General features: G+C 49.6%; 1 protein-coding gene across 1 annotated transcript in view; it reads left to right on the top strand.

Moving 5' to 3' along the window:
- The window catches only part of dlg4b (discs, large homolog 4b (Drosophila)), a 133,456-nt gene that overhangs the window by 81,399 nt on the left and 26,828 nt on the right, over positions 1 to 25,229 (top strand). Inside the window, exons 5-11 of the mRNA XM_064930701.1 lie at positions 1,059 to 1,070; positions 4,528 to 4,552; positions 7,039 to 7,070; positions 10,607 to 10,657; positions 14,139 to 14,263; positions 23,207 to 23,376; positions 24,254 to 24,390. Coding sequence (XP_064786773.1) covers positions 1,059 to 1,070; positions 4,528 to 4,552; positions 7,039 to 7,070; positions 10,607 to 10,657; positions 14,139 to 14,263; positions 23,207 to 23,376; positions 24,254 to 24,390 — 552 coding nt within the window. The remainder of the gene's footprint in view (positions 1 to 1,058; positions 1,071 to 4,527; positions 4,553 to 7,038; positions 7,071 to 10,606; positions 10,658 to 14,138; positions 14,264 to 23,206; positions 23,377 to 24,253; positions 24,391 to 25,229) is intronic.

The following is a 25,229-nucleotide window of genomic DNA, read 5'->3' as shown; positions in this document are numbered from 1 at the left end:
AGTATTGCCAGTGTAACAGTATAGCTTCCGTCCCTCTCCTCGCTACTCCCTGGGCTCAAACCAGGAACACATCGACAACAGCCACCCTCGAAGCAGCGTTACACATTTATTTATTCTTTATTGAACCTGGCAATTCTTATTTTAAATGACGGCCAGGGAACAGTGGGTTAACTGCCTGTTCAGGGGCAGAACAACAGATTTGTACCTTGTCAGCTCGGGGATATGAACTTGCAACCTTTCGGTTACTAGTCCAACTCTCTAACCACTAGGCTACCCTCCCACCCCATGCAGAGCAAGGGGAACAACTACTCCAAGTCTCAGAGGGAGTGACGTTTGAAATGCTATTAGCCACACCCCGCTAACTAGCTAGCCATTTCACATCGGTTACACCAGCCTCATTTCGGGAGTTGATGGGCTTGAAGTCATAAACAGCGCAATGCTTGACGCACAACGAAGAGCTGCTGGAAAAACGCACAAAAGTGCTGTTTGAATGAATGCTTACGAGCCTGCTGCTGCCTACCACTGCTCAGTCAGACTGCTCTATCAAATCATAGACTTAATTAACGGGTGGCATCCCTAAGTCTAAATATTCCTGTTACATTGTACAACCTTCAATGTTATGTCATAATTACGTAAAATTCTGTCAAATTAGTTTACAATGAGCCAGGCTGCCCAAACTGTTGCATATACACTGACTCTGCATGCAATGACTGCAAGAGAAATGACACAATTTCACCTGGTTAATATTGCCTGCTAACCTGGATTTCTTTTAGCTAAATATGCAGGTTTAAAAATATATACTTCTTTGTATTGATTTTAAGAAAGGCATTGGTGTTTATGGTTCGGTACAGTCGTCCAACGATTGTGCTTTTTTCGCAAATGCGCTTTTGTTAAATCATCCCCCAGCGTTGCATTGATTGACACGCTAGATAAACGAGTAATATCATCAACCATGTGTAGTTATAACTAGTGATTATGATTGATTGATTGTTTTTATAAGATAAGTTTAATGCTAGCTAGCAATTTACCTTGGCTTACTGCATTCGCGTAACAGGCAGTCTCCTCGTAGAGTGCAATGAGAGGCAGGTGGTTAGAATGTTGAACTAGTTAACTGTAAGGTTGCAAGATTGAATCCCAGAGCTGACAAGGTAAAAATCTGTCGTTCTGCCCCTGAACAAGGCAGTTAATCCACTGTTCCTAGGCCGTCATTGAAAATAAGAATGTGTTCTTAACTGACTTGCCTAGTTAAATAAATTAAATCGGACAAATCGGTGTCCAAAAATACCGATTTCCGATTGTTATGAAAACTTGAACTTGATTGTTATGAAAACTTAAATAATCGGCCATTCCGATTAATCGGTTGACCTCTAGGATTTACAACGGTGTTTGTTCTTCACTGGTTTCCCTTTTCTTGTGGCAACAGGTCACATATCTTGCTGCTGTGATAAAACACTGTCGTAGTTCACCTACTAGATATGGGAGTTTATCAAAATTGGGTTTGTTTTCAAATTCTTTGTGGTTTTGTGTAATCTGAGGGAAATATGTGTCTAATATGGTCATACGTTGGACAGGAGGTTAGGAAGTGCAGCTCAGTTTCCACCTCATTCTGTGGGCAGTGAGCACAGCCTGTCTTCTCTTGAGAGCCAGGTCTGCCTAAAGCGACCTTTCTCAATAGCAAGGCTATGATCACTGAGTCTATAGTCAAAGATCTCCTTTCTCTCTCTCTCTCTCTCTCTCTCTCTCTCCATCCTTCCTCTATCTTTTCCCCCTTTCATCACATTCAACATTACAGTCCAGTTATTCTCAGACATGACAGAGGGTCATGTGTTCATGAGTCCATGAATCAGCAGCTCTGGCAACTGATTGACTAGTGATCTCTCTGAGGCCATCAGTATCTGTAACGTAGGATCACACACACGCGCGTGCACACACACACACACACACACACCTTCAGTGAAGTGGGTAGAGTTTTTAATTCTCTCTTTGTGTGTCTGTTTCCAGACTGCCCACACTAGCCATCTCCCAGAGGATAAGTAGAGTGGTTTGCTTTCTTTCCACTTTCCTCATGTCTATTCCTGACAACACAGCGCTGTGTGAGAGTACAGATCTGTAACTCCTCTTCTCTCTGAATTATTTATGATGATGTCTCCTCTCCTCTCCTGACACCTCATCACCCTGACATCCTCCTCTTCCTCCTCTTCCTCCTCTACTGACACCTCATCACCCTGACATCCTCCTCTTCCTCCTCCTCTCCTCTCCTGACACCTCATCACCCTGACATCCTCCTCTTCCTCCTCTTCCTCCTCTACTGACACCTCATCACCCTGACATCCTCCTCTTCCTCCTCTCCTCTCCTGACACCTCATCACCCTGACATCCTCCTCTTCCTCCTCTCCTGACACCTCATCACCCTGACATCCTCCTCTTCCTCCTCTCCTGACACCTCATCACCCTGACTTCCTCCTCTTCCTCCTCTCCTGACACCTCATCACCCTGACATCCTCCTCTTCCTCCTCTTCCTCCTCTCCTGACACCTCATCACCCTGACATCCTCCTCTTCCTCCTCTTCCTCCTCTCCTGACACCTCATCACCCTGACTTCCTCCTCTTCCTCCTCTCCTGACACCTCATCACCCTGACATCCTCCTCTTCCTCCTCTCCTGACACCTCATCTCCTGACACCTCATCTCCTCCCTGACACCCTCACCCTCTTCCTCCTCTTCCTCCTCTCCTGACACCTCATCACCCTGACATCCTCCTCTTCCTCCTCTCCCTCCTCTCCTGACACCTCATCACCCTGACATCCTCCTCTTCCTCCTCCTCTCCTCTCCTGACACCTCATCACCCTGACTTCCTCCTCTTCCTCCTCTCCCTCCTCTCCTGACACCTCATCGCCCTGACTTCCTCCTCTTCCTCCTCTCCTGACACCTCATCACCCTGACATCCTCCTCTTCCTCCTCTCCTCTCCTGACACCTCATCACCCTGACATCCTCCTCTTCCTCCTCCTCTCCTGACACCTCATCACCCTGACATCCTCCTCTTCCTCCTCCTCTCCTCTCCTGACACCTCATCACCCTGACATCCTCCTCTTCCTCCTCTCCTGACACCTCATCACCCTGACATCCTCCTCTTCCTTCTCCTCTCCTCTCCTGACACCTCATCACCCTGACTTCCTCCTCTTCCTCCTCTCCTGACACCTCATCACCCTGACATCCTCCTCTTCCTCCTCTCCTCTCCTGACACCTCATCACCCTGACATCCTCCTCTTCCTCCTCTCCTGACACCTCATCACCCTGACATCCTCCTCCTCTTCCTCCTCTCCTGACCTCTCCTGACACCTCATCACCCTGACATCCTCCTCTTCCTCCTCTCCTGACACCTCATCACCCTGACATCCTCCTCTTCCTCCTCTCCTCTCCTGACACCTCATCACCCTGACTTCCTCCTCTTCCTCCTCTCCTCTCCTGACACCTCATCACCCTGACTCCTCCTCCTCCTTCCTCCTCTCCTGACACCTCATCACCCTGACATCCTCATCTCTTCCTCCTCTTCCTCCTCTTCCTCCTCTCCTGACACCTCACCACCCTGACTTCCTCCTCTTCCTCCTCTCCTGACACCTCATCACCCTGACATCCTCCTCTTCCTCCTCTTCCTCCTCTTCCTCCTCTCCTGACACCTCATCACCCTGACTTCCTCCTCTTCCTCCTCTCCTGACACCTCATCACCCTGACATCCTCCTCTTCCTCCTCTTCCTCCTCTCCTGACACCTCATCACCCTGACATCCTCCTCTTCCTCCTCTCCTCTCCTGACACCTCATCACCCTGACATCCTCCTCTTCCTCCTCTCCTGTCACCTCATCACCCTGACTTCCTCTTCTTCGCTTCCTCTGCTACCCAACCTGTTCTTCCTCCTCTTCCTCCTCCTTGCATCCTCTCCTCCTCTTCCTCCTCTTCCTCCTCTCCTTCTCTACCTTTTAAACTCCAGCTGCGATCCACTTCTGACCACACAGCAGTCAGTACTACTTCAGTATAACATGCATGAGACATTTATGCTGCCCCCCTCTCTCTCTCTCTCTCTCTCTCCCTCCCTCCCTCCCTCCCTCCCTCCCTCCCTCCCTCCCTCCCTCCCTCCCTCCCTCCCTCCCTCCCTCCCTCCCTCCCTCCCTCCCTCCCTCCCTCCCTCCCTCCCTCCTCCCTCCCTCCCTCCCTCCCTCCCTCCCTCCCTCCCTCTTCCTTCCTTCCTTCCAAGAGCGAGAGGAGACGGTGGAGGAAGAGGGGGGGGTGGGAGGGGAGAAAGGAGAAAGGGGGGAGGAAGAGAGGGGGAAAGGAGGGAGAGGAAGAGAGGAGGGGAAGATGCAATTAAATATGCTTCTGAATATACTTTGTATTTGTGATTTTTGCTGCATTCATCTGGCGTTGTTGTTCATTTGTGTTGTGTGTGTGATGCTGGATGATTTGCTACGAGATGGAGAAGGTTGCTATGAAAACCGTTGTTGCCTAGGTAACTGGGTCCCCCATAGGGATCAGCAGCTGTTGCTATGGAGTAGTCATGGTTACGAGTGGCCAGGAGAGAGAGAGAGAGAGAGAGAGAGAGAGAGAGAGAGTATGGCTGTGAAGATACCAGTATCTCATTTTTTTTCCATAGTATAAATGAAAACATGAAGCAGGTGGATTTTGTCCTTTAAAAACCTGCTGGATGTAAAGTAGTTTATGCTTTAGCTTGGAAAATAAAGACATGTGATTGGACAACATAATGATGTTGGACAGGTTTCCTAAAGAAGTTCAATCCACCAGGTGTTTTGTTTCCTTGATACTAACTAGTATTCTGATACACACAGACACACACACAGTCACACACACAGACACACAGACACACACATACAGAGACACAGACACACACAAACACACACAGACACACACATACACACACAGACACACACATACACACACAGACACACACAGACACACAGACACACACACAGACACACAGACACACACAAACACACGCAGACACACACATACACACACACACAGACACACACATACACACACAGACACACACATACACACAGAGACTCACACATACACACAGACACACATACACACACAGACACACACATACACACACACACACACACGGTGGGCAGTCTATGTTCTTTTTTCTATAATTAGCTATTTCTGTGTTTGGCCTGGTATGGTTCTCAATCAGAGGCATCTGTCAATCGTTGTCCCTGATTGAGAACCATACTTCGTCAGCCTGGTTGTCCCTGATTGAGAACCATACTTACAGCCTGGTTGTCCCTGATTAAGAACCATACTTACAGCCTGGTTGTCCCTGATTAAGAACCATACTTACAGCCTGGTTGTCCCTGATTGAGAACCATACTTACAGCCTGGTTGTCCCTGATTGAGAACCATACTTCGTCAGCCTGGTTGTCCCTGATTGAGAACCATACTTACAGCCTGGTTGTCCCTGATTGAGAACCATACTTACAGCCTGGTTGTCCCTGATTGAGAACCATACTTCGTCAGCCTGGTTGTCCCTGATTGAGAACCATACTTCGTCAGCCTGGTTGTCCCTGATTGAGAACCATACTTACAGCCTGGTTGTCCCTGATTGAGAACCATACTTACAGCCTGGTTGTCCCTGATTAAGAACCATACTTACAGCCTGGTTGTCCCTGATTAAGAACCATACTTACAGCCTGGTTGTCCCTGATTGAGAACCATACTTACAGCCTGGTTGTCCCTGATTGAGAACCATACAGCCGTCCCTGAATGAGAACAATCAGCCTGGTTGTCCCTGATTGAGAACCATACTTACAGCCTGGTTGTCCCTGATTGAGAACCATACTTACAGCCTGTTTGTCCCTGATTGAGAACCATACTTACAGCCTGGTTGTCCCTGATTGAGAACCATACTTAGGTAGCCTGGTTGTCCCTGATTGAGAACCATACTTAGGTAGCCTGGTTGTCCCTGATTGAGAACCATACTTACAGCCTGTTTGTCCCTGATTGAGAACCATACTTAAGCAGCCTGGTTGTCCCTGATTGAGAACCATACTTACAGCCTGGTTGTCCCTGATTGAGAACCATACTTAGGTAGCCTGGTTGTCCCTGATTGAGAACCATACTTAGGTAGCCTGGTTGTCCCTGATTGAGAACCATACTTAGGTAGCCTGGTTGTCCCTGATTGAGAACCATACTTAGGTAGCCTGGTTGTCCCTGATTGAGAACCATACTTAGGTAGCCTGGTTGTCCCTGATTGAGAACCATACTTAGGTAGCCTGGTTGTCCCTGATTGAGAACCATACTTACAGCCTGGTTGTCCCTGATTGAGAACCATACTTAGGTAGCCTGGTTGTCCCTGATTGAGAACCATACTTACAGCCTGGTTGTCCCTGATTGAGAACCATACTTACAGCCTGGTTGTCCCTGATTGAGAACCATACTTAGGCAGCCTGGTTGTCCCTGATTGAGAACCATACTTACAGCCTGGTTGTCCCTGATTGAGAACCATACTTACAGCCTGGTTGTCCCTGATTGAGAACCATCCTTACAGCCTGGTTGTCCCTGATTGAGAACCATACTTAGGCAGCCTGGTTGTCCCTGATTGAGAACCATACTTAGGTAGCCTGGTTGTCCCTGATTGAGAACCATACTTACAGCCTGGTTGTCCCTGATTGAGAACCATACTTCGTCAGCCTGGTTGTCCCTGATTGAGAACCATCCTTACAGCCTGGTTGTCCCTGATTGAGAACCATACTTGCAGCCTGGTTGTCCCTGATTGAGAACCATACTTACAGCCTGGTTGTCCCTGATTGAGAACCATCCTTACAGCCTGGTTGTCCCTGATTGAGAACCATACTTACAGCCTGGTTGTCCCTGATTGAGAACCATACTTAGGTAGCCTGGTTGTCCCTGATTGAGAACCATACTTAGGTAGCCTGGTTGTCCCTGATTGAGAACCATACTTAGGTAGCCTGGTTGTCCCTGATTGAGAACCATACTTAGGTAGCCTGGTTGTCCCTGATTGAGAACCATACTACAGCCTGGTTGTAGGTAGCCTGGTTGTCCCTGATTGAGAACCATACTTACAGCCTGGTTGTCCCTGATTGAGAACCATACTTAGGTAGCCTGGTTGTCCCTGATTGAGAACCATACTTACAGCCTGGTTGTCCCTGATTGAGAACCATACTTAGGCAGCCTGTTTGTCCCTGATTGAGAACCATACTTAGGCAGCCTGTTTGTCCCTGATTGAGAACCATACTTAGGCAGCCTGTTTGTCCCTGATTGAGAACCATACTTAGGTAGCCTGGTTGTCCCTGATTGAGAACCATACTTACAGCCTGGTTGTCCCTGATTGAGAACCATACTTAGGCAGCCTGTTTGTCCCTGATTGAGAACCATACTTAGGCAGCCTGTTTGTCCCTGATTGAGAACCATACTTAGGCAGCCTGGTTGTCCCTGATTGAGAACCATACTTAGGCAGCCTGTTTGTCCCTGATTGAGAACCATACTTACAGCCTGGTTGTCCCTGATTGAGAACCATACTTACAGCCTGGTTGTCCCTGATTGAGAACCATACTTACAGCCTGGTTGTCCCTGATTGAGAACCATACTTACAGCCTGGTTGTCCCTGATTGAGAACCATACTTACAGCCTGGTTGTCCCTGATTGAGAACCATACTTACAGCCTGGTTGTCCCTGATTGAGAACCATACTTACAGCCTGGTTGTCCCTGATTGAGAACCATACTTAGGTAGCCTGGTTGTCCCTGATTGAGAACCATACTTACAGCCTGGTTGTCCCTGATTGAGAACCATACTTAGGCAGCCTGGTTGTCCCTGATTGAGAACCATACTTACAGCCTGGTTGTCCCTGATTGAGAACCAGCCTGGTTGTCCCTGATTGAGAACCATACTTACAGCCTGGTTGTCCCTGATTGAGAACCATACTTACAGCCTGGTTGTCCCTGATTGAGAACCATACTTACAGCCTGGTTGTCCCTGATTGAGAACCATACTTACAGCCTGGTTGTCCCTGATTGAGAACCATACTTAGGCAGCCTGGTTGTCCCTGATTGAGAACCATACTTAGGCAGCCTGGTTGTCCCTGATTGAGAACCATACTTAGGTAGCCTGGTTGTCCCTGATTGAGAACCATACTTACAGCCTGGTTGTCCCTGATTGAGAACCATACTTAGGTAGCCTGGTTGTCCCTGATTGAGAACCATACTTAGGCAGCCTGGTTGTCCCTGATTGAGAACCATACTTAGGCAGCCTGGTTGTCCCTGATTGAGAACCATACTTACAGCCTGGTTGTCCCTGATTGAGAACCATACTTACAGCCTGGTTGTCCCTGATTGAGAACCATACTTACAGCCTGGTTGTCCCTGATTGAGAACCATACTTAGGCAGCCTGGTTGTCCCTGATTGAGAACCATACTTAGGCAGCCTGGTTGTCCCTGATTGAGAACCATACTTACAGCCTGGTTGTCCCTGATTGAGAACCATACTTACAGCCTGGTTGTCCCTGATTGAGAACCATACTTAGGTAGCCTGGTTGTCCCTGATTGAGAACCATACTTAGGCAGCCTGGTTGTCCCTGATTGAGAACCATACTTACAGCCTGGTTTCACCCTTTGAGTTGTGATTATTTTCTGTTCAGTGTTGTTTGTATTCACCTTTCAGGACTGTTGTGTTTCGTTCTCGTTATTTTGTGTTGATGATAATAAATTACTGCCACTCTGCGCGTTGGTCCTCTCCTTCCAACAGCCGTTACAACAACGGTGTTTGTTCTTCACTGGTTGCCCTTTTCTTGTGGCAACAGGTCACACATCTTGCTGATGTGATGATACACTGGTATTTCATCCAGTAGATATGTGAGTTTATCAAGATCAGGTCTGTTTTCTAATTCTTTGTGGATCTGTGTAATCTGAGGGAAATATGTCTCTCTAATATGGTCATACATTGGGCAGGAAGTTTCCACCTCATTTTGTGGGCAGTGAGCACATAGCCTGTCTTCTCTTGAGAGCCAGGTCTGCCTACGGCGGCCTTTCTCAATTTTTTTTTTTTTTTTTTTTTACCTTAACTGCCTGTTCAGGGGCAGAACGACAGATTTGTACCTTGTCAGTTCGGGGGTTTGAACTTGCAACCTTCCGGTTACTAGTCCAACGCTCTTGTCCAACGCCCTAACCACTAGGCTACCCTGCCGCCCTGCAAGGCTATGCTCACTGAGTCTGTACATAGTCAAAGCGTTCCTTCATTTTGGGTCAGTCACAGTGGTCAGGTATTCTGCCACTGTGTACTCTCGGTTTAGGACCAAATAACATTCTAGTTTGCTCTGTTTTTTTGTTAATTCTTTCCAATGTGTCAAGTAATTATCTTTTTGTTTTCTTGTGATTTGGTTGGGTCTAATTGTGCTGCTGTCCTGGGGCTCTGTAGGGTGTGTTTGTGTTTGTGAACAGAGCCCCAGGACCAGCTTGCTTAGGGGACTCTTCTCCAGGTTCATCTCTCTGTAGGTGATGGCTTTGTTATGGAAGGTTTGAGAATCGCTTCCTTTTAGGTGGTTGTAGAATTTAATGCCTCTTTTCTGGATTTTGATAATTAGTGGGTATCGGCCTAATTCTGCTCTGCATGCATTATTTGGTGTTCTACGTTGTACACGGAGGATATTTTCAAGTCAAGTTTGTCCCATTTTGTGAATTCTTGGTTGGTGAGCGGACCCCAGACCTCACAACCATAGAGGGCAATGGGTTCTATAACTGATTCTTTATCTCTCTCTGTGTCCGTCTGTAGTATCTGGGCTTTATGACTGATTCAAGTATTTTTAGCCAGATCCTAATTGGTATGTCAAATGTTATGTTTCTTTTGATGGCATAGAAGGCCCTTCTTGCCTTGTCTCTCAGATCATTCACAGCTTTGTTTAAGTTACTGGTGCTGATGTTTAGGCAGAGGTACTGTATGTATAGTTGTTTGTGTGCTCTAGGGAAATAGTGTCTGGATGGAATTTGTATTTGTGGTCATGGCAATTGCACCTTTTTTGGAACACCATTCTTTTGGTCTCTCTCTCCCTCTCCTTCTCTCTCCTCCCCTCTTCTCTCTCTCCTCCCCTCTCTTCTCTCTCTCCTTCTCTCTCCTCTCCTCTCCTCTCTTCTCTATCTCCCTCTCCTTCTCTCTCTCCTTCTCTCTCCTCCCCTCTCTCTCTCTCTCTCCCCTCCTTCTCTCTTCTCTCTCTTTCCTCTCCTCTCCTCTCTCCTCCCCTCTCTTCTCTCTCTCCCTCCTTCTCTCTCCTCTCCCTTCTCTCCCTCCATCAGACAGTATAATGTATAATAATATGACTGATTGCTAGAATTTCTCTGTCCTCTCTCATCCCATCATCGCTCACTCTGTCACCCTGAGGGGGAGGAGGAGAGGAGAGATGGAAGAATATAATGTAATACTATGTAATAATACTAATCTGCGTTGATCTGTGTTCTCTCTTCTCCTCTCTCTCTCTCTCTCTCCCCCTCCTACCCCCCCTCTTTCTCCCCCTCGCTCCCCTTCTCCCTCTCTCTATCCCACTCTCCCTCTCCCTCCCACTTCCCCTCCCCCTCTCTCTCTAGATGAATGGATCAGAGGGAGAGGTGGAGTATGAAGAGATGACACTAGAGAGGGTGAGACTACTCTTACTATTAGATTACAACATTTGTGGCCCCTCATACTTTTATTTTTGATTTGTTTATTTAACCTTTATTTAACCTTTATTGAACCTTTATTAAACCTTTATTTACTTTCATTTAGCCTTTATTTACCTTTATTTAACTTTTATTAACCTTTATTTAACCTTTATTTACCTTTATTTACCCTTTATTTAATCTTTATTTACTTTTATTTAACCTTTATTTACCTTTATTTAACCTTTATTTAACCAGGCAGATCAGTTTAGAACAAATTCTTATTTACAATGACGGCCTACCCCGGCCAAACCAGGACGACGCTGGGCCAATTGTGGACCGCCCTATGGGACTCCCAATCACAGCCGGTTGTGATACAGCCTGGAATCGAACCAGTGTCTGATGCCTCTAGCAATGAGACACAGGGCCTGCTGCACCACTAGGGAGCCCTCTAGCACTGAGACACAGGGCCTGCTGCACCACTAGGGAGCCCTCTAGCACTGAGACACAGGGCCTGCTGCACCACTAGGGAGCCCTCTAGCACTGAGACACAGGGCCTGCTGCACCACTAGGGAGCCCTCTAGCACTGAGACACAGGGCCTGCTGCACCACTAGGGAGCCCTCTAGCACTGAGACACAGGGCCTGCTGCACCACTAGGGAGCCCTCTAGCACTGAGACACAGGGCCTGCTGCACCACTAGGGAGCCCTCTAGCACTGAGACACAGGGCCTGCTGCACCACTAGGGAGCCCTCTAGCACTGAGACACAGGGCCTGCTGCACCACTAGGGAGCCCTCTAGCACTGAGACACAGGGCCTGCTGCACCACTAGGGAGCCCTCTAGCACTGAGACACAGGGCCTGCTGCACCACTAGGGAGCCCTCTAGCACTGAGACACAGGGCCTGCTGCACCACTAGGGAGCCCTCTAGCACTGAGACACAGGGCCTGCTGCACCACTAGGGAGCCCTCTAGCACTGAGACACAGGGCCTGCTGCACCACTAGGGAGCCCTCTAGCACTGAGACACAGGGCCTGCTGCACCACTAGGGAGCCCTCTAGCACTGAGACACAGGGCCTGCTGCACCACTAGGGAGCCCTCTCGCACTGAGACACAGGGCCTGCTGCACCACTAGGGAGCCCTCTAGCACTGAGACACAGGGCCTGCTGCACCACGAGGGAGCCCTCTAGCACTGAGACACAGGGCCTGCTGCACCACTAGGGAGCCCTCTAGCACTGAGACACAGGGCCTGCTGCACACCACGAGGGAGCCCTCTAGCACTGAGACACAGGGCCTGCTGCACCACTAGGGAGCCCTCTCGCACTGAGACACAGGGCCTGCTGCACCACTAGGGAGCCCTCTAGCACTGAGACACAGGGCCTGCTGCACCACGAGGGAGCCCTCTAGCACTGAGACACAGGGCCTGCTGCACCACTAGGGAGCCCTCTAGCACTGAGACACAGGGCCTGCTGCACCACGAGGGAGCCCTCTAGCACTGAGACACAGGGCCTGCTGCACCACTAGGTAGCCCTCTAGCACTGAGACACAGGGCCTGCTGCACCACGAGGGAGCCCTCTAGCACTGAGACACAGGGCCTGCTGCACCACTAGGGAGCCCTCTAGCACTGAGACACAGGGCCTGCTGCACCACGAGGAGCCCTCTAGCACTGAGACACAGGGCCTGCTGCACCACGAGGGAGCCCTCTAGCACTGAGACACAGGGCCTGCTGCACCACTAGGGAGCCCTCTAGCACTGAGACACAGGGCCTGCTGCACCACTAGGGAGCCCTCTAGCACTGAGACACAGGGCCTGCTGCACCACTAGGTAGCCCTCTAGCACTGAGACACAGGGCCTGCTCAACCACTATGGAGCCCTCTAGCACTGAGACACAGGGCCTGCTGCACCACGAGGGAGCCCTCTAGCACTGAGACACAGGGCCTGCTGCACCACGAGGGAGCCCTCTAGCACTGAGACACAGGGCCTGCTGCACCACTAGGGAGCCCTCTAGCACTGAGACACAGGGCCTGCTGCACCACGAGGGAGCCCTCTAGCACTGAGACACAGGGCCTGCTGCACCACTAGGTAGCCCTCTAGCACTGAGACACAGGGCCTGCTGCACCACGAGGGAGCCCTCTAGCACTGAGACACAGGGCCTGCTGCACCACGAGGGAGCCCTCTAGCACTGAGACACAGGGCCTGCTGCACCACGAGGGAGCCCTCTAGCACTGAGACACAGGGCCTGCTGCACCACGAGGGAGCCCTCTAGCACTGAGACACAGGGCCTGCTGCACCACTAGGGAGCCCTCTAGCACTGAGACACAGGGCCTGCTGCACCACTAGGGAGCCCTCTAGCACTGAGACACAGGGCCTGCTGCACCACTAGGGAGCCCTCTAGCACTGAGACACAAGGCCTTAGACCTCTGCTCTGTTCAAGAGCCCCTATAAATATTTCCCTTTTTCTTCTAAAAAATAAATTAACAATTGAAAAAAAAATTTGGCCATCAAACCTTATTGTTGGATCTTTAACATTGCAAAACCAATTTTCTTTTTGTCAACTTAAGTTTGCAATTATAATTGATGAAAGGAAGACAAATGGAGAAAATGATTGGCCCCCTGTTCGGAGCTGGTTGCACAGCCTTGAGCCAAGTTAACTGCAGACAAACGCTTCTCCATCAATGAGTTTGATGCACTTTTCTACTGACAATTTGGCTCTTCAGCAGAAAATAACTCTAATTCTTCAATGTTTGAGGGTTGTCCTCCACCAACCTCTGTTTTCAGAGCTCACCGTATTGTCCTCCACCAACCTCTGTTTTCAGAGCTCACCGTATTGTCCTACACCAACCTCTGTTTTCAGAGCTCACCGTATTGTCCTCCACCAACCTCTGTTTTCAGAGCTCACCGTATTGTCCTCCACCAACCTCTGTTTTCAGAGCTCACCGTATTGTCCTCCACCAACCTCTGTTTTCAGAGCTCACCGTATTGTCCTCCACCAACCTCTGTTTTCAGAGCTCACCGTAGGTTTAGGATGTGATTCAGATCTGGACTCCTCGCTGGCCACTTCAGATCAGTCCAGGGTTTCTTCTTGAACTTTTCCGGTGCGTTTGGGTTTGTTATCCTGCTGGAAGACTCACAACCTTCAATAGAGACCCAGTTTTTGGACCCTGTGTTAAACATTTGACGGCTGATATTCTGCTGGTTTCATGATGCCATGTTCAAGCCCCTATGTATCAGAGGCAGCAGAGCAATCACAGCATTATCGAACCTCCCCCATAGTGTAATTTTCACTGAATGCTTGATTTGGTTGTCAGTAAACATCGCTGATCTGTAATGCCAAAATGTTTAAATGCTGTTTCATTGGTCCACAGAACATTTCCCCAGGAATTAGTACTATTTACTTGGCTTTCTGTTGTCTCCTTCAGCAGTGGGGTCTTCCTATGTTTACCTACATGTGATGGTTGTGTGTGTGTGTGTGTGATGGTTTGTAGGGTAACTCTGGTCTAGGATTCAGTATAGCAGGTGGAACAGACAACCCCCACGTTGGAGACGACCCGTCTATCTTCATCACCAAGATCATCCCTGGAGGAGCTGCCGCACAGGACGGGAGGCTCAGGTAGACACAGGACGGGAGGCTCAGGTAGACACAGGACTGGAGGCTCAGGTAGACACAGGACGGGAGGCTCAGGTAGACACAGGACGGGAGGCTCAGGTAGACACAGGACGGGAGGCTCAGGTAGACACAGGACTGGAGGCTCAGGTAGACACAGGACGGGAGGCTCAGGTAGACACAGGACTGTAGGCTCAGGTAGACACAGGACTGGAGGCTCAGGTAGACACAGGACGGGAGGCTCAGGTAGACACAGGACTGGAGGCTCAGGTAGACACAGGACGGGAGGCTCAGGTAGACACAGGACTGGAGGCTCAGGTAGACACAGGACGGGAGGCTCAGGTAGACACAGGACTGGAGGCTCAGGTAGACACAGGACGGGAGGCTCAGGTAGACACAGGACGGGAGGCTCAGGTAGACACAGGACGGGAGGCTCAGGTAGACACAGGACGGGAGGCTCAGGTAGACACAGGACGGGAGGCTCAGGTAGACACAGGACTGGAGGCTCAGGTAGACACAGGACTGGAGGCTCAGGTAGACACAGGACTGTAGGCTCAGGTAGACACAGGACGGGAGGTTCAGGTAGACACAGGACTGGAGGCTCAGGTAGACACAGGACTGGAGGCTCAGGTAGACACAGGACTGTAGGCTCAGGTAGACACAGGACGGGAGGCTCAGGTAGACACAGGACGGGAGGCTCAGGTAGACACAGGACGGGAGGCTCAGGTAGACACAGGACGGGAGGCTCAGGTAGACACAGGACGGGAGGCTCAGGTAGACACAGGACTGGAGGCTCAGGTAGACACAGGACGGGAGGCTCAGGTAGACACAGGACTGTAGGCTCAGGTAGACACAGGACTGGAGGATAAGGTAGACACAGGACGGGAGGCTCAGGTAGACACAGGACTGGAGGCTCAGGTAGACACAGGACGGGAGGCTCAGGTAGACACAGGACTGGAGGATAAGGTAGACACAGGACGGGAGGCTCAGGTAGACACAGGACTGGAGGCTCAGGTAGACACAGGACTGGAGGCTCAGGTAGACACAGGACTGTAGGCTCAGGTAGACACAGGACGGGAGGCTCAGGTAGACACAGGACTGGAGGCTCAGGTAGACACAGGACTGGAGGCTCAGGTAGACACAGGACTGGAGGCTCAGGTAGACACAGGACTGTAGGCTCAGGTAGACACAGGACGGGAGGTTCAGGTAGACACAGGACTGGAGGCTCAGGTAGACACAGGACTGGAGGCTCAGGTAGACACAGGACTGTAGGCTCAGGTAGACACAGGACTGGAGGCTCAGGTAGACACAGGACGGGAGGCTCAGGTAGACACAGGACGGGAGGTTCAGGTAGACACAGGACGGGAGGCTCAGGTAGACACAGGACTGTAGGCTCAGGTAGACACAGGACTGGAGGCTCAGGTAGACACAGGACTGGAGGCTCAGGTAGACACAGGACTGTAGGCTCAGGTAGACACAGGACGGGAGGCTCAGGTAGACACAGGACGGGAGGCTCAGGTAGACACAGGACGGGAGGCTCAGGTAGACACAGGACGGGAGGCTCAGGTAGACACAGGACGGGAGGCTCAGGTAGACACAGGACTGGAGGCTCAGGTAGACACAGGACGGGAGGCTCAGGTAGACACAGGACTGTAGGCTCAGGTAGACACAGGACTGGAGGATAAGGTAGACACAGGACGGGGAGGCTCAGGTAGACACAGGACTGGAGGCTCAGGTAGACACAGGACGGGAGGCTCAGGTAGACACAGGACTGGAGGATAAGGTAGACACAGGACGGGAGGCTCAGGTAGACACAGGACTGGAGGCTCAGGTAGACACAGGACTGGAGGCTCAGGTAGACACAGGACTGTAGGCTCAGGTAGACACAGGACGGGAGGCTCAGGTAGACACAGGACTGGAGGCTCAGGTAGACACAGGACTGGAGGCTCAGGTAGACACAGGACTGGAGGCTCAGGTAGACACAGGACTGTAGGCTCAGGTAGACACAGGACTGGAGGCTCAGGTAGACACAGGACGGAAGGCTCAGGTAGACACAGGACGGGAGGCTCAGGTAGACACAGGACGGGAGGCTCAGGTAGACACAGGACGGGAGGCTCAGGTAGACACAGGACTGGAGGCTCAGGTAGACACAGGACGGGAGGCTCAGGTAGACACAGGACTGGAGGCTCAGGTAGACACAGGACTGGAGGCTCAGGTAGACACAGGACGGGAGGCTCAGGTAGACACAGGACGGGAGGCTCAGGTAGACACAGGACGGGAGGCTCAGGTAGACACAGGACGGGAGGCTCAGGTAGACACAGGACGGGAGGCTCAGGTAGACACAGGACGGGAGGCTCAGGTAGACACAGGACGGAAGGCTCAGGTAGACACAGGACGGAAGGCTCAGGTAGACACAGGACGGGAGGCTCAGGTAGACACAGGACGGGAGGCTCAGGTAGACACAGGACTGGAGGCTCAGGTAGACACAGGACTGTAGGCTCAGGTAGACACAGGACGGAAGGCTCAGGTAGACACAGGACGGGAGGCTCAGGTAGACACAGGACGGGAGGCTCAGGTAGACACAGGACGGGAGGCTCAGGTAGACACAGGACGGGAGGCTCAGGTAGACACAGGACGGGAGGCTCAGGTAGACACAGGACGGGAGGCTCAGGTAGACACAGGACTGGAGGCTCAGGTAGACACAGGATGGGAGGCTCAGGTAGACACAGGACGGGAGGCTCAGGTAGACACAGGACTGTAGGCTCAGGTAGACACAGGACGGGAGGCTCAGGTAGACACAGGACGGGAGGCTCAGGTAGACACAGGACGGGAGGCTCAGGTAGACACAGGACGGAAGGCTCAGGTAGACACAGGACTGGAGGCTCAGGTAGACACAGGACGGGAGGCTCAGGTAGACACAGGACTGGAGGCTCAGGTAGACACAGGACGGAAGGCTCAGGTAGACACAGGACGGGAGGCTCAGGTAGACACAGGACGGGAGGCTCAGGTAGACACAGGACGGGAGGCTCAGGTAGACACAGGACTGGAGGCTCAGGTAGACACAGGACGGGAGGCTCAGGTAGACACAGGACTGGAGGCTCAGGTAGACACAGGACTGGAGGCTCAGGTAGACACAGGACGGGAGGTTCAGGTAGACACAGGACTGGAGGCTGAGTTACCGAGACAATGTGCGGGGGTACAGGTTAGTCGAGGTAATTTGTGACTACGTATAAATAATAAACAGTGAGTAACAGCAGTGTAAAAATAAAGGGGACTGGGGTCAATGTAAATGGTCCGGGTGGTCATTTAATTAGCTGTTCAGGAGACTTATGGCTTGGGGGTAGAAGCTGTTAAGGAGCCTTTGGACCCAGACTTGGTGCTCCGATACCGCTTGCCGTGCTGTATCAGAGAGAACAGGCTATTTTTTTTATTTAGTTTATTTCACCTTTATTTAACCAGGAAGGCTAGTTGAGAACAAGTTCTCATTTACAACTGCGACCTGGCCAAGATAAAGCATAGCAGTGTGAACAGACAACACAGAGTTACACATGGAGTAAACAATTAACAAGTCAATAACACAGTAGAAAAAAAAGAGTCTATATACATTGTGTGCAAAAGGCGAATAATTACAATTTTGCAGATTAACACTGGAGTGATAAATAACACTGGAGTGATAAATGATCAGATGGTCATGTACAGGTAGAGCTATTGGTGTGCAAAAGAGCAGAAAAGTAAATAAATAAAAAGAGTGTGGGGATGAGGTAGGTGAAAATGGGTGGGCTATTTACCGAGAAGACTATGTACAGCTGCAGCGATCGGTTAGCTGCTCAGATAGCAGATGTTTGAAGTTGGTGAGGGAGGTAAAAGTCTCCAACTTCAGCGATTTTTGCAATTCGTTCCAGTCACAGGCAGCAGAGAACTGGAACGAAAGGTGGCCAAATGAGGTGTTGGCTTTAGGGATGATCAGTGAGATACACCTGCTGGAGTGCGTGCTACGTGTGGGTGTTGCCATCGTGACCAGTGAACTGAGATAAGGCGGAGCTTTACCTAGCATGGACTTGTAGATGACCTGGAACCAGTGGGTCTGGCGACGGATATGTAGCAAGGGCCAGCCGACTAGAGCATACAGGTCGCGGTGGTGGGTGGTATAAGGTGCTTTAGTGACAAAACGGATGGCACTGTGATAAACTGCATTCAGTTTGCTGAGTAGAGTGTTGGAAGCTATTTTGTAGATGACGTCGCCGAAGTCGAGGATCGGTAGGATAGTCAGTTTTACTAGGGTAAGTTTGGCGGCGTGAGTGAAGGAGGCTTTGTTGCGGAATAGAAAGCCGACTCTAGATTTGATTTTCGATTGGAGATGTGTGATATGATTCTGGAAGGAGAGTTTACAGTCTAGCCAGACACCTAGGTACTTATAGATGTCCACATATTCAAGGTCGGAACCATCCAGGGTGGTGATGCTGGTCAGGCATGTTGGTGCAGGCAGCGAACGGTTGAAAAGCATGCATTTGGTTTTACTAGCGTTTAAGAGCAGTTGGAGGCCACGGAAGGAGTGTTGTATGGCATTGAAGCTCGTTTGGAGGTTAGATAGCACAGTGTCCAAGGACGGGCCGGAAGTATATAGAATGGTGTCGTCTGTGAACCAGGCAGGGCAGTCATCAGAAAAACCGAGGCTACTGAGTCTGCCAATAAGAATATGGTGATTGACAGAGTCGAAAGCCTTGGCAAGGTCGATGAAGACGGCTGCACAGTACTGTCTTTTATCAATGGCGGTTATGATATCGTTTAGGACCTTGAGTGTGGCTGAGGTGCACCCGTGACCGGCTCGGAAACCAGATTGCACAGCGGAGAAGGTATGGTGGGATTCGAGATGGTCAGTGACCTGTTTGTTGACTTGGCGTTCGAAGACCTTAGATAGGCAAGGCAGAATGGATATAGGTCTGTAACAGTTTGGGTCCAGGGTGTCTCCCCCTTTGAAGAGGGGGATGACTGCGGCAGCTTTCCAATCCTTGGGGATCTCAGACGATATGAAGGAGAGGTTGAACAGGCTGGTAATAGGGGTTGCGACAATGGCGGCGGATAGTTTCAGAAATAGAGGGTCCAGATTGTCAAGCCCAGCTGATTTGTACCAGGGTGGCTGGAGTCTTTGACAACTTAGAAATGTCCTTGTTTTTGAAAGAAAAGCACATTTTGGTCCATTAAAATAACATCAACTTGATCAGAAATACAGTGTATTGTAGAGTTCCTCTGTCCAGTATTTGTCCATCTTAATCTTTCTTTTTATTGGCCAGTCTGAGATATGGCTTTTTCTTTGCAACTCTGCCGAGAAGGCAAGCATCCCAGAGTCGCCTCTTCACTGTTGATGTTGAGACTGGACAGAGGAACTCTGCCGAGAAGGCCAGCATCCCGGAGTCACCTCTTCACTGTTGATGTTGAGACTGGACAGAGGAACTCTGCCGAGAAGGCCAGCATCCCAGAGTCGCCTCTTCACTGTTGATGTTGAGGTGTTTTGCGGTTACTATTTATTGAAGTTGCCAGTTGAGGACTTGTGATGCGTCTGTTTCTCAAACTAGACACACTAATGTATTTGTCCTCTTGCTCAGTTGTGCACCGGGGCCTCCCACCTCTCTTTCTATTCTGGTTAGAGCCAGTTTGCACTGTTCTGTGAAGGGAGAAGTACACAGCGTTGTACCAGATCTTCAGTTTCTTGGCAATTTCTTGCATGGAATAGCCTTCATTTCTCAGAACAAGAATGGACTGAAGAAAGGTCTTTGTTTCTGGCCATTTTGAGCCTGTAATCAAACCCACAAATGCTGATTTTTTTATTACCTTTATGTAACTAAGCAAGTCAGTTAAGAACATATTCATGTTTACAATGACGGCCTAGGAACACTGGGTCCAGGAGCAGAACGTCTGGTTTTTACCTTGTCAGCTCAGGGATTTTATCTAGCAACCTTTCGGTTACTAGTCCAACACTCTAACCACTAGGCTACCTGCTGGTTACTAGCCCAACGCTCTAACCACTAGGCTACCTGCTGGTTACTAGTCCAACGCTCTAACCACTAGGCAACCTGCTGGTTACTAGCACTACGCTCTAACCACTAGGCTACCTGCTGGTTACTAGCAAAACGCTCTAACCACTAGGCTACCTGCTGGTTACTAGCACAACGCTCTAACCACTAGGCTACCTGCTGGTTACTAGTCCAACGCTCTAACCACTAGGCAACCTTACGGTTCCTAGACCAATGCTCTAACCACTAGGCTACCTCATCGCCTCATCTGATGAGTATCTGATGCTCCAGATACTCAACTAGGCTAAAGAAGGTCAGTTTTATTGCTTCTTTAACCAGGACAACAGTTTCCAGCTGTACTAACATAATTGCAAAAGGGTTTTCTAATGATCAATTAGCTTTTTAAAATGATAAACTTCGATTAGCTAACACAACATGCCATTGGAACACAGGAGTGATGGTTGCTGATAAAATCAAATCAAATTTATTTATAAAGCCCTTCGTACATCAGCTGATATCTCAAAGTGATATACAAAAACCCAGCCTAAAACCTCAAACAGCAAGCAATGCAGGTGTAGAAGCACGGTGGCTAGGAAAAACTCCCTAGAAAGGCCAAAACCTAGAGAGGAACCAGGTTATGAGGGGTGGCCAGTCCTCTTCTGGCTGTGCCGGGGGGAGATTATAATAGAACATGGCCAAGATGTTCAAATGTTCATAAATGACCAGCATGGTCAAATAATAATAATCACAGTGGATGTCGAGGGTGCAACAGGTCAGCACCTCAGGAGTAAATGTCAGTTGGCTTTTCATAGCCGATCATTCAAAGTATCTCATCCGCTCCTGCAGTGTCTCTAGAGAGTTGAAAATCGCAGGTCTGGGACAGGTAGCACGTCCGGTGAACAGGTCAGGGTTCCATAGTCGCAGGCAGAACAGTTGAAACTGGAGCAGCAGCACGGCCAGGTGGACTGTGGACAGCAAGGAGTCATCATGCTAGGTAGTCCTGAGGCATGGTCCTGGGGCTCAGGTCCTCCGAGAGAGAGAAAGAGAGAGAGAAGGAGAGAATTAGAGAGAGCACACTTAGATTCACACAGGACACCGAATAGGACAGGAGAAGTACTCCAGATATAACAAACTGACCCTAGCCCCCCGACACATAAACTACTGCAGCATATATACTGGAGGCTGAGACAGGAGGGGTCAGGAGACACTGTGGCCCCATCCGAGGACACCCCCGGACATGGCCAAACAGGAAGGATATAACCCCACCCACTTTGCCAAAGCACAGCCCCACACCACTGGGGGCCTCTGTATGCCATATCTATAATATGTAGATATTCCATAAGAAATCAGCCGTTTCCAGCTACAATAGTAATTTACAACATTAACCATGTCTACACTGTATTTCTGATCAATTCAATGTTATTTTAATGGACAAAAAAATGTGCTTTTCCTTCAAAAACAAGGACATTTATAAGTGGCCCCAAACTTTTGAGTTTAGGTCCACGGTAGTGTAGGTCCTGGATGGCTGGAGGCTTGGCCCCAGTGGTCGGATGCCGAGCAAGTAGTGGCCGTACCAGGTTGGGATGCAAACGGTCAGGATGCTCTCGATGGTGCAGCTGTAGAACTTTTGAGGATCTGGGGACCCATGCCAAATCTTTTCAGTTTCCTGAGGGGGAATAGGTTTTGTCATGCCCTCTTCATGACTGTCTTGGTATGCTTGGACCATGATTGTTTATTGGTGATGTGGACACCAAGGATCTTGAAACTTTCGACTGCTCCACTACAGCCGAGTCGATTTGAATGAGGGCCAGTGATCAGGCTGTTGTGTGGTCAACAAACTTAATGATGGTGTTGGAGTCGTGCTTGGCCACGCAGCTGTGGGTGAACAGGGAGTACAGGAGGGGACTAAGCACGCACCTCTAAAGGGGCCCCGGTGTTGAGGATCAGCGTGGCAGATGTGTTGTTACCTACCCTCACCACCTGGGGGCGGCCCGTCAATAAATCCAGCATCCAGTTGCAGAGGGAATTGTTTAGTCCCATGGTCCTTAGCTTAGTGAACATATTCCAGTCTGTGCAAAACAGTCCTGTAGTGTAGCATCCGTGTCATCTGACCACTTCAGTTTTGAGCGAGTCACTGGTACTTCCTGCTTTAATTTTTGCTTGTAAGCAGGAATCAGGAGGATAGAATTATGGTCAGATTTGTTAAATGGAGAGCGAGGGAGAGCTTTGTACGCATCTCTGTGTGTTGAGTAAAGAAGGTCTAGAGTTGTATTCCCCTCTGGTTCCACATTTAACATGCTGGTAGAAATGAGTTAGAACTGATTTAAATTTCCCTGCATTAAAGTCCCCGGCCACTAGGAGTGCTGCCTCTGGATGAGCATATGCTGGACAGTGGAAGGTTAGATAGATAATATATATTATGTCTATGTTACAGGGTTAATGACAGTGGAGGGTTAGATAGATAATATATATTATGTCTATGTTACAGGGTTAATGACAGTGGAGGGTTAGATAGATAGATAATATATATTATGTCTATGTTACAGGGTTAATGACAGTGGAAGGTTAGATAGATAATATATATTATGTCTATGTTACAGGGTTAATGACAGTGGAGGGTTAGATAGATAGATAATATATTATGTCTATGTTACAGGGTTAATGACAGTGGAGGGTTAGATAGATAGATAATATATATTATGTCTATGTTACAGGGTTAATGACAGTGGAAGGATAGATAGATAATATATATTATGTCTATGTTACAGGGTTAATGACAGTGGAGGGTTAGATAGATAGATAATATATTATGTCTATGTTACAGGGTTAATGACAGTGGAGGGTTAGATAGATAGATAATATATTATGTCTATGTTACAGGGTTAATGACAGTGGAGGGTTAGATAGATAGATAATATATATTATGTCTATGTTACAGGGTTAATGACAGTGTGATACTAGTAAATGACGTTGACGTTCGTGAGGTGACACACAGCTTGGCTGTGGAAGCTCTAAAGGAGGCGGGGCCAGTTGTTCGTCTCTACGTCCTCCGGAGGAAGCCACCCATGGAGACCGTCACACAACTCAAACTCATCAAAGGACCTAAAGGTGTGTGTGTTGTCTCGGACTAAGTGCTGTAGGTGTGTTTCAGCACCCCAGAAGTAGATGTTTCCATGAAAAGATTGACAGTTTGTGATCTTGTTCATACAGCTACTTTAATCTCCTCTTCCTCCTCCTCCTCCCTCCTCTTCCTCCTCCTCCTCCCTCCTCTTCCTCCTCCTCCCACCTCCTCTTCCTCATCCTCCCACCTCCCCCTTCTCCTCCTCCCACCTCTTCCTCCTCCTCCTCCTCCCTCCTCTTCCTCCCTCCTCTTCCTCATCCTCCTCCTCCTCCCTCCTCTTCATCCTCATCCTCCCACCTCCCCCTTCTCCTCCTCCCACCACCTCTTCCTCCTCCTCCCACCTCCTCCTCCCTCCTCTTCCTCCTCCCACCTCCTATTCCTCCTTCCACCTGCTCTTCCTCCTCCTCCCACCTCCTCTTCCTCCTCCTCCCACGTCCTCTTCCTCCACCTCCTCCTCCTCCCTCCTCTACTTCCTCCTCCCACCTCCTCTTCCTCCTCCTCCCACCTCCTCTTCCTCCTCATCCCACCTCCTCTTCTTCCTCCTCCCACCTCCTTCTCCTCTTCTTCCCTTCCCCTCCTCCTCAACCCTCCTCTGCCTCCCACCTCCTCTTCCTCCTCCTCCTCTTCCCTCCCACCTCCTCCCCACTCCTCCTCCCACCTCCTCCTCCTCCCACCTCCTCTAACCTCCTCTAACCTCCCCCTCCTCCTCCCACCTCCTCTTCCTCCTCCTCCCTCCCCCCTTTTCTCCCTCCCTCCTCCTCCTCCCTCCTCCTCCCCACTCCTCCTCCCCTCCTCTTCCTCCCTCCTCTTCCTAATCTTCCTCTTCCCTTATTCTATGTGTGTGTGTGTGTCTGTGTTTTTCAGGTTTGGGGTTCAGTATAGCAGGTGGACTAGGGAACCAGCATGTACCAGGTGACAACAGTATATATGTAACTAAGATCATCGAGGGAGGAGCGGCCTGTAAAGATGGACACCTACAGATAGGCGATAAGATACTGGCTGTGAGTAACACGCTCACGGACACGCTCACTGACACACTCACGGACATGCTCACTGACACTCACGATCGCACAGATCTGTTTTCATTATGTGGTAAGTCTATATGACAAAAGTTTAGTCGTTGAGTAGTGCCCTCTTCTGGTCCTCTGTGGAACTACTGCAGAGCTGGACTCCATGTTTTAACATTCCAAATATGAACGCTGGTTTTCTGAATGGCTCTGATCTCAACTGACTACATCCCGTCTGACTATGTCATGTCTCTATGTCATGTCTCTATGGCATGTCTCTATGGCATGTCTCTATGGCATGTCTCTACGTCATGTCTGACTATGTCATGTCTGACAATGTCATGCATCTACAGTGTATTCGGAATGTATTCAGACCCCTTAACTTTTTCCACATTTCTGATTTAAAAGAATGTCTCATCAATCTAGACACAATACCCCATAATGACAAAGCAAAAACTGGTTTGTAGAATTTTTTTCTAATTAATATGAATTAAAAAAAACTGAAATAGCACATTTACATTTAGTATTCATCTATTTTCTGAGCTAGAGGGCTGCTGTTATCTCTAGGAGTGGTTCTAGAGCAAGAGGAGTCCTGATATCTCCTGTTCTCTCCAGGAGTGGTTCTATAGCTAGAGGACTCCGGCTATCTCCAGGAGTGGTTCTATAGCTAGAGGACTCCTGTTGTCTCCAGGAGTGGTTCTATAGCTAGAGGACTCCGGCTATCTCCAGGAGTGGTTCTATAGCTAGAGGACTCCGGCTATCTCCAGGAGTGGTTCTAGAGCAAGAGGACTCCGGCTATCTCCAGGAGTGGTTCTAGAGCTAGAGGACTCCTG

The sequence above is a fragment of the Oncorhynchus masou genome, chromosome 23, assembly GCF_036934945.1.
Source record: "Oncorhynchus masou masou isolate Uvic2021 chromosome 23, UVic_Omas_1.1, whole genome shotgun sequence".
Taxonomy (NCBI): Eukaryota; Metazoa; Chordata; class Actinopteri; order Salmoniformes; family Salmonidae; genus Oncorhynchus; species Oncorhynchus masou.
Note: the sequence above shows the minus strand (reverse complement) of the source record. Positions and strands in the feature narration are given on the sequence as shown.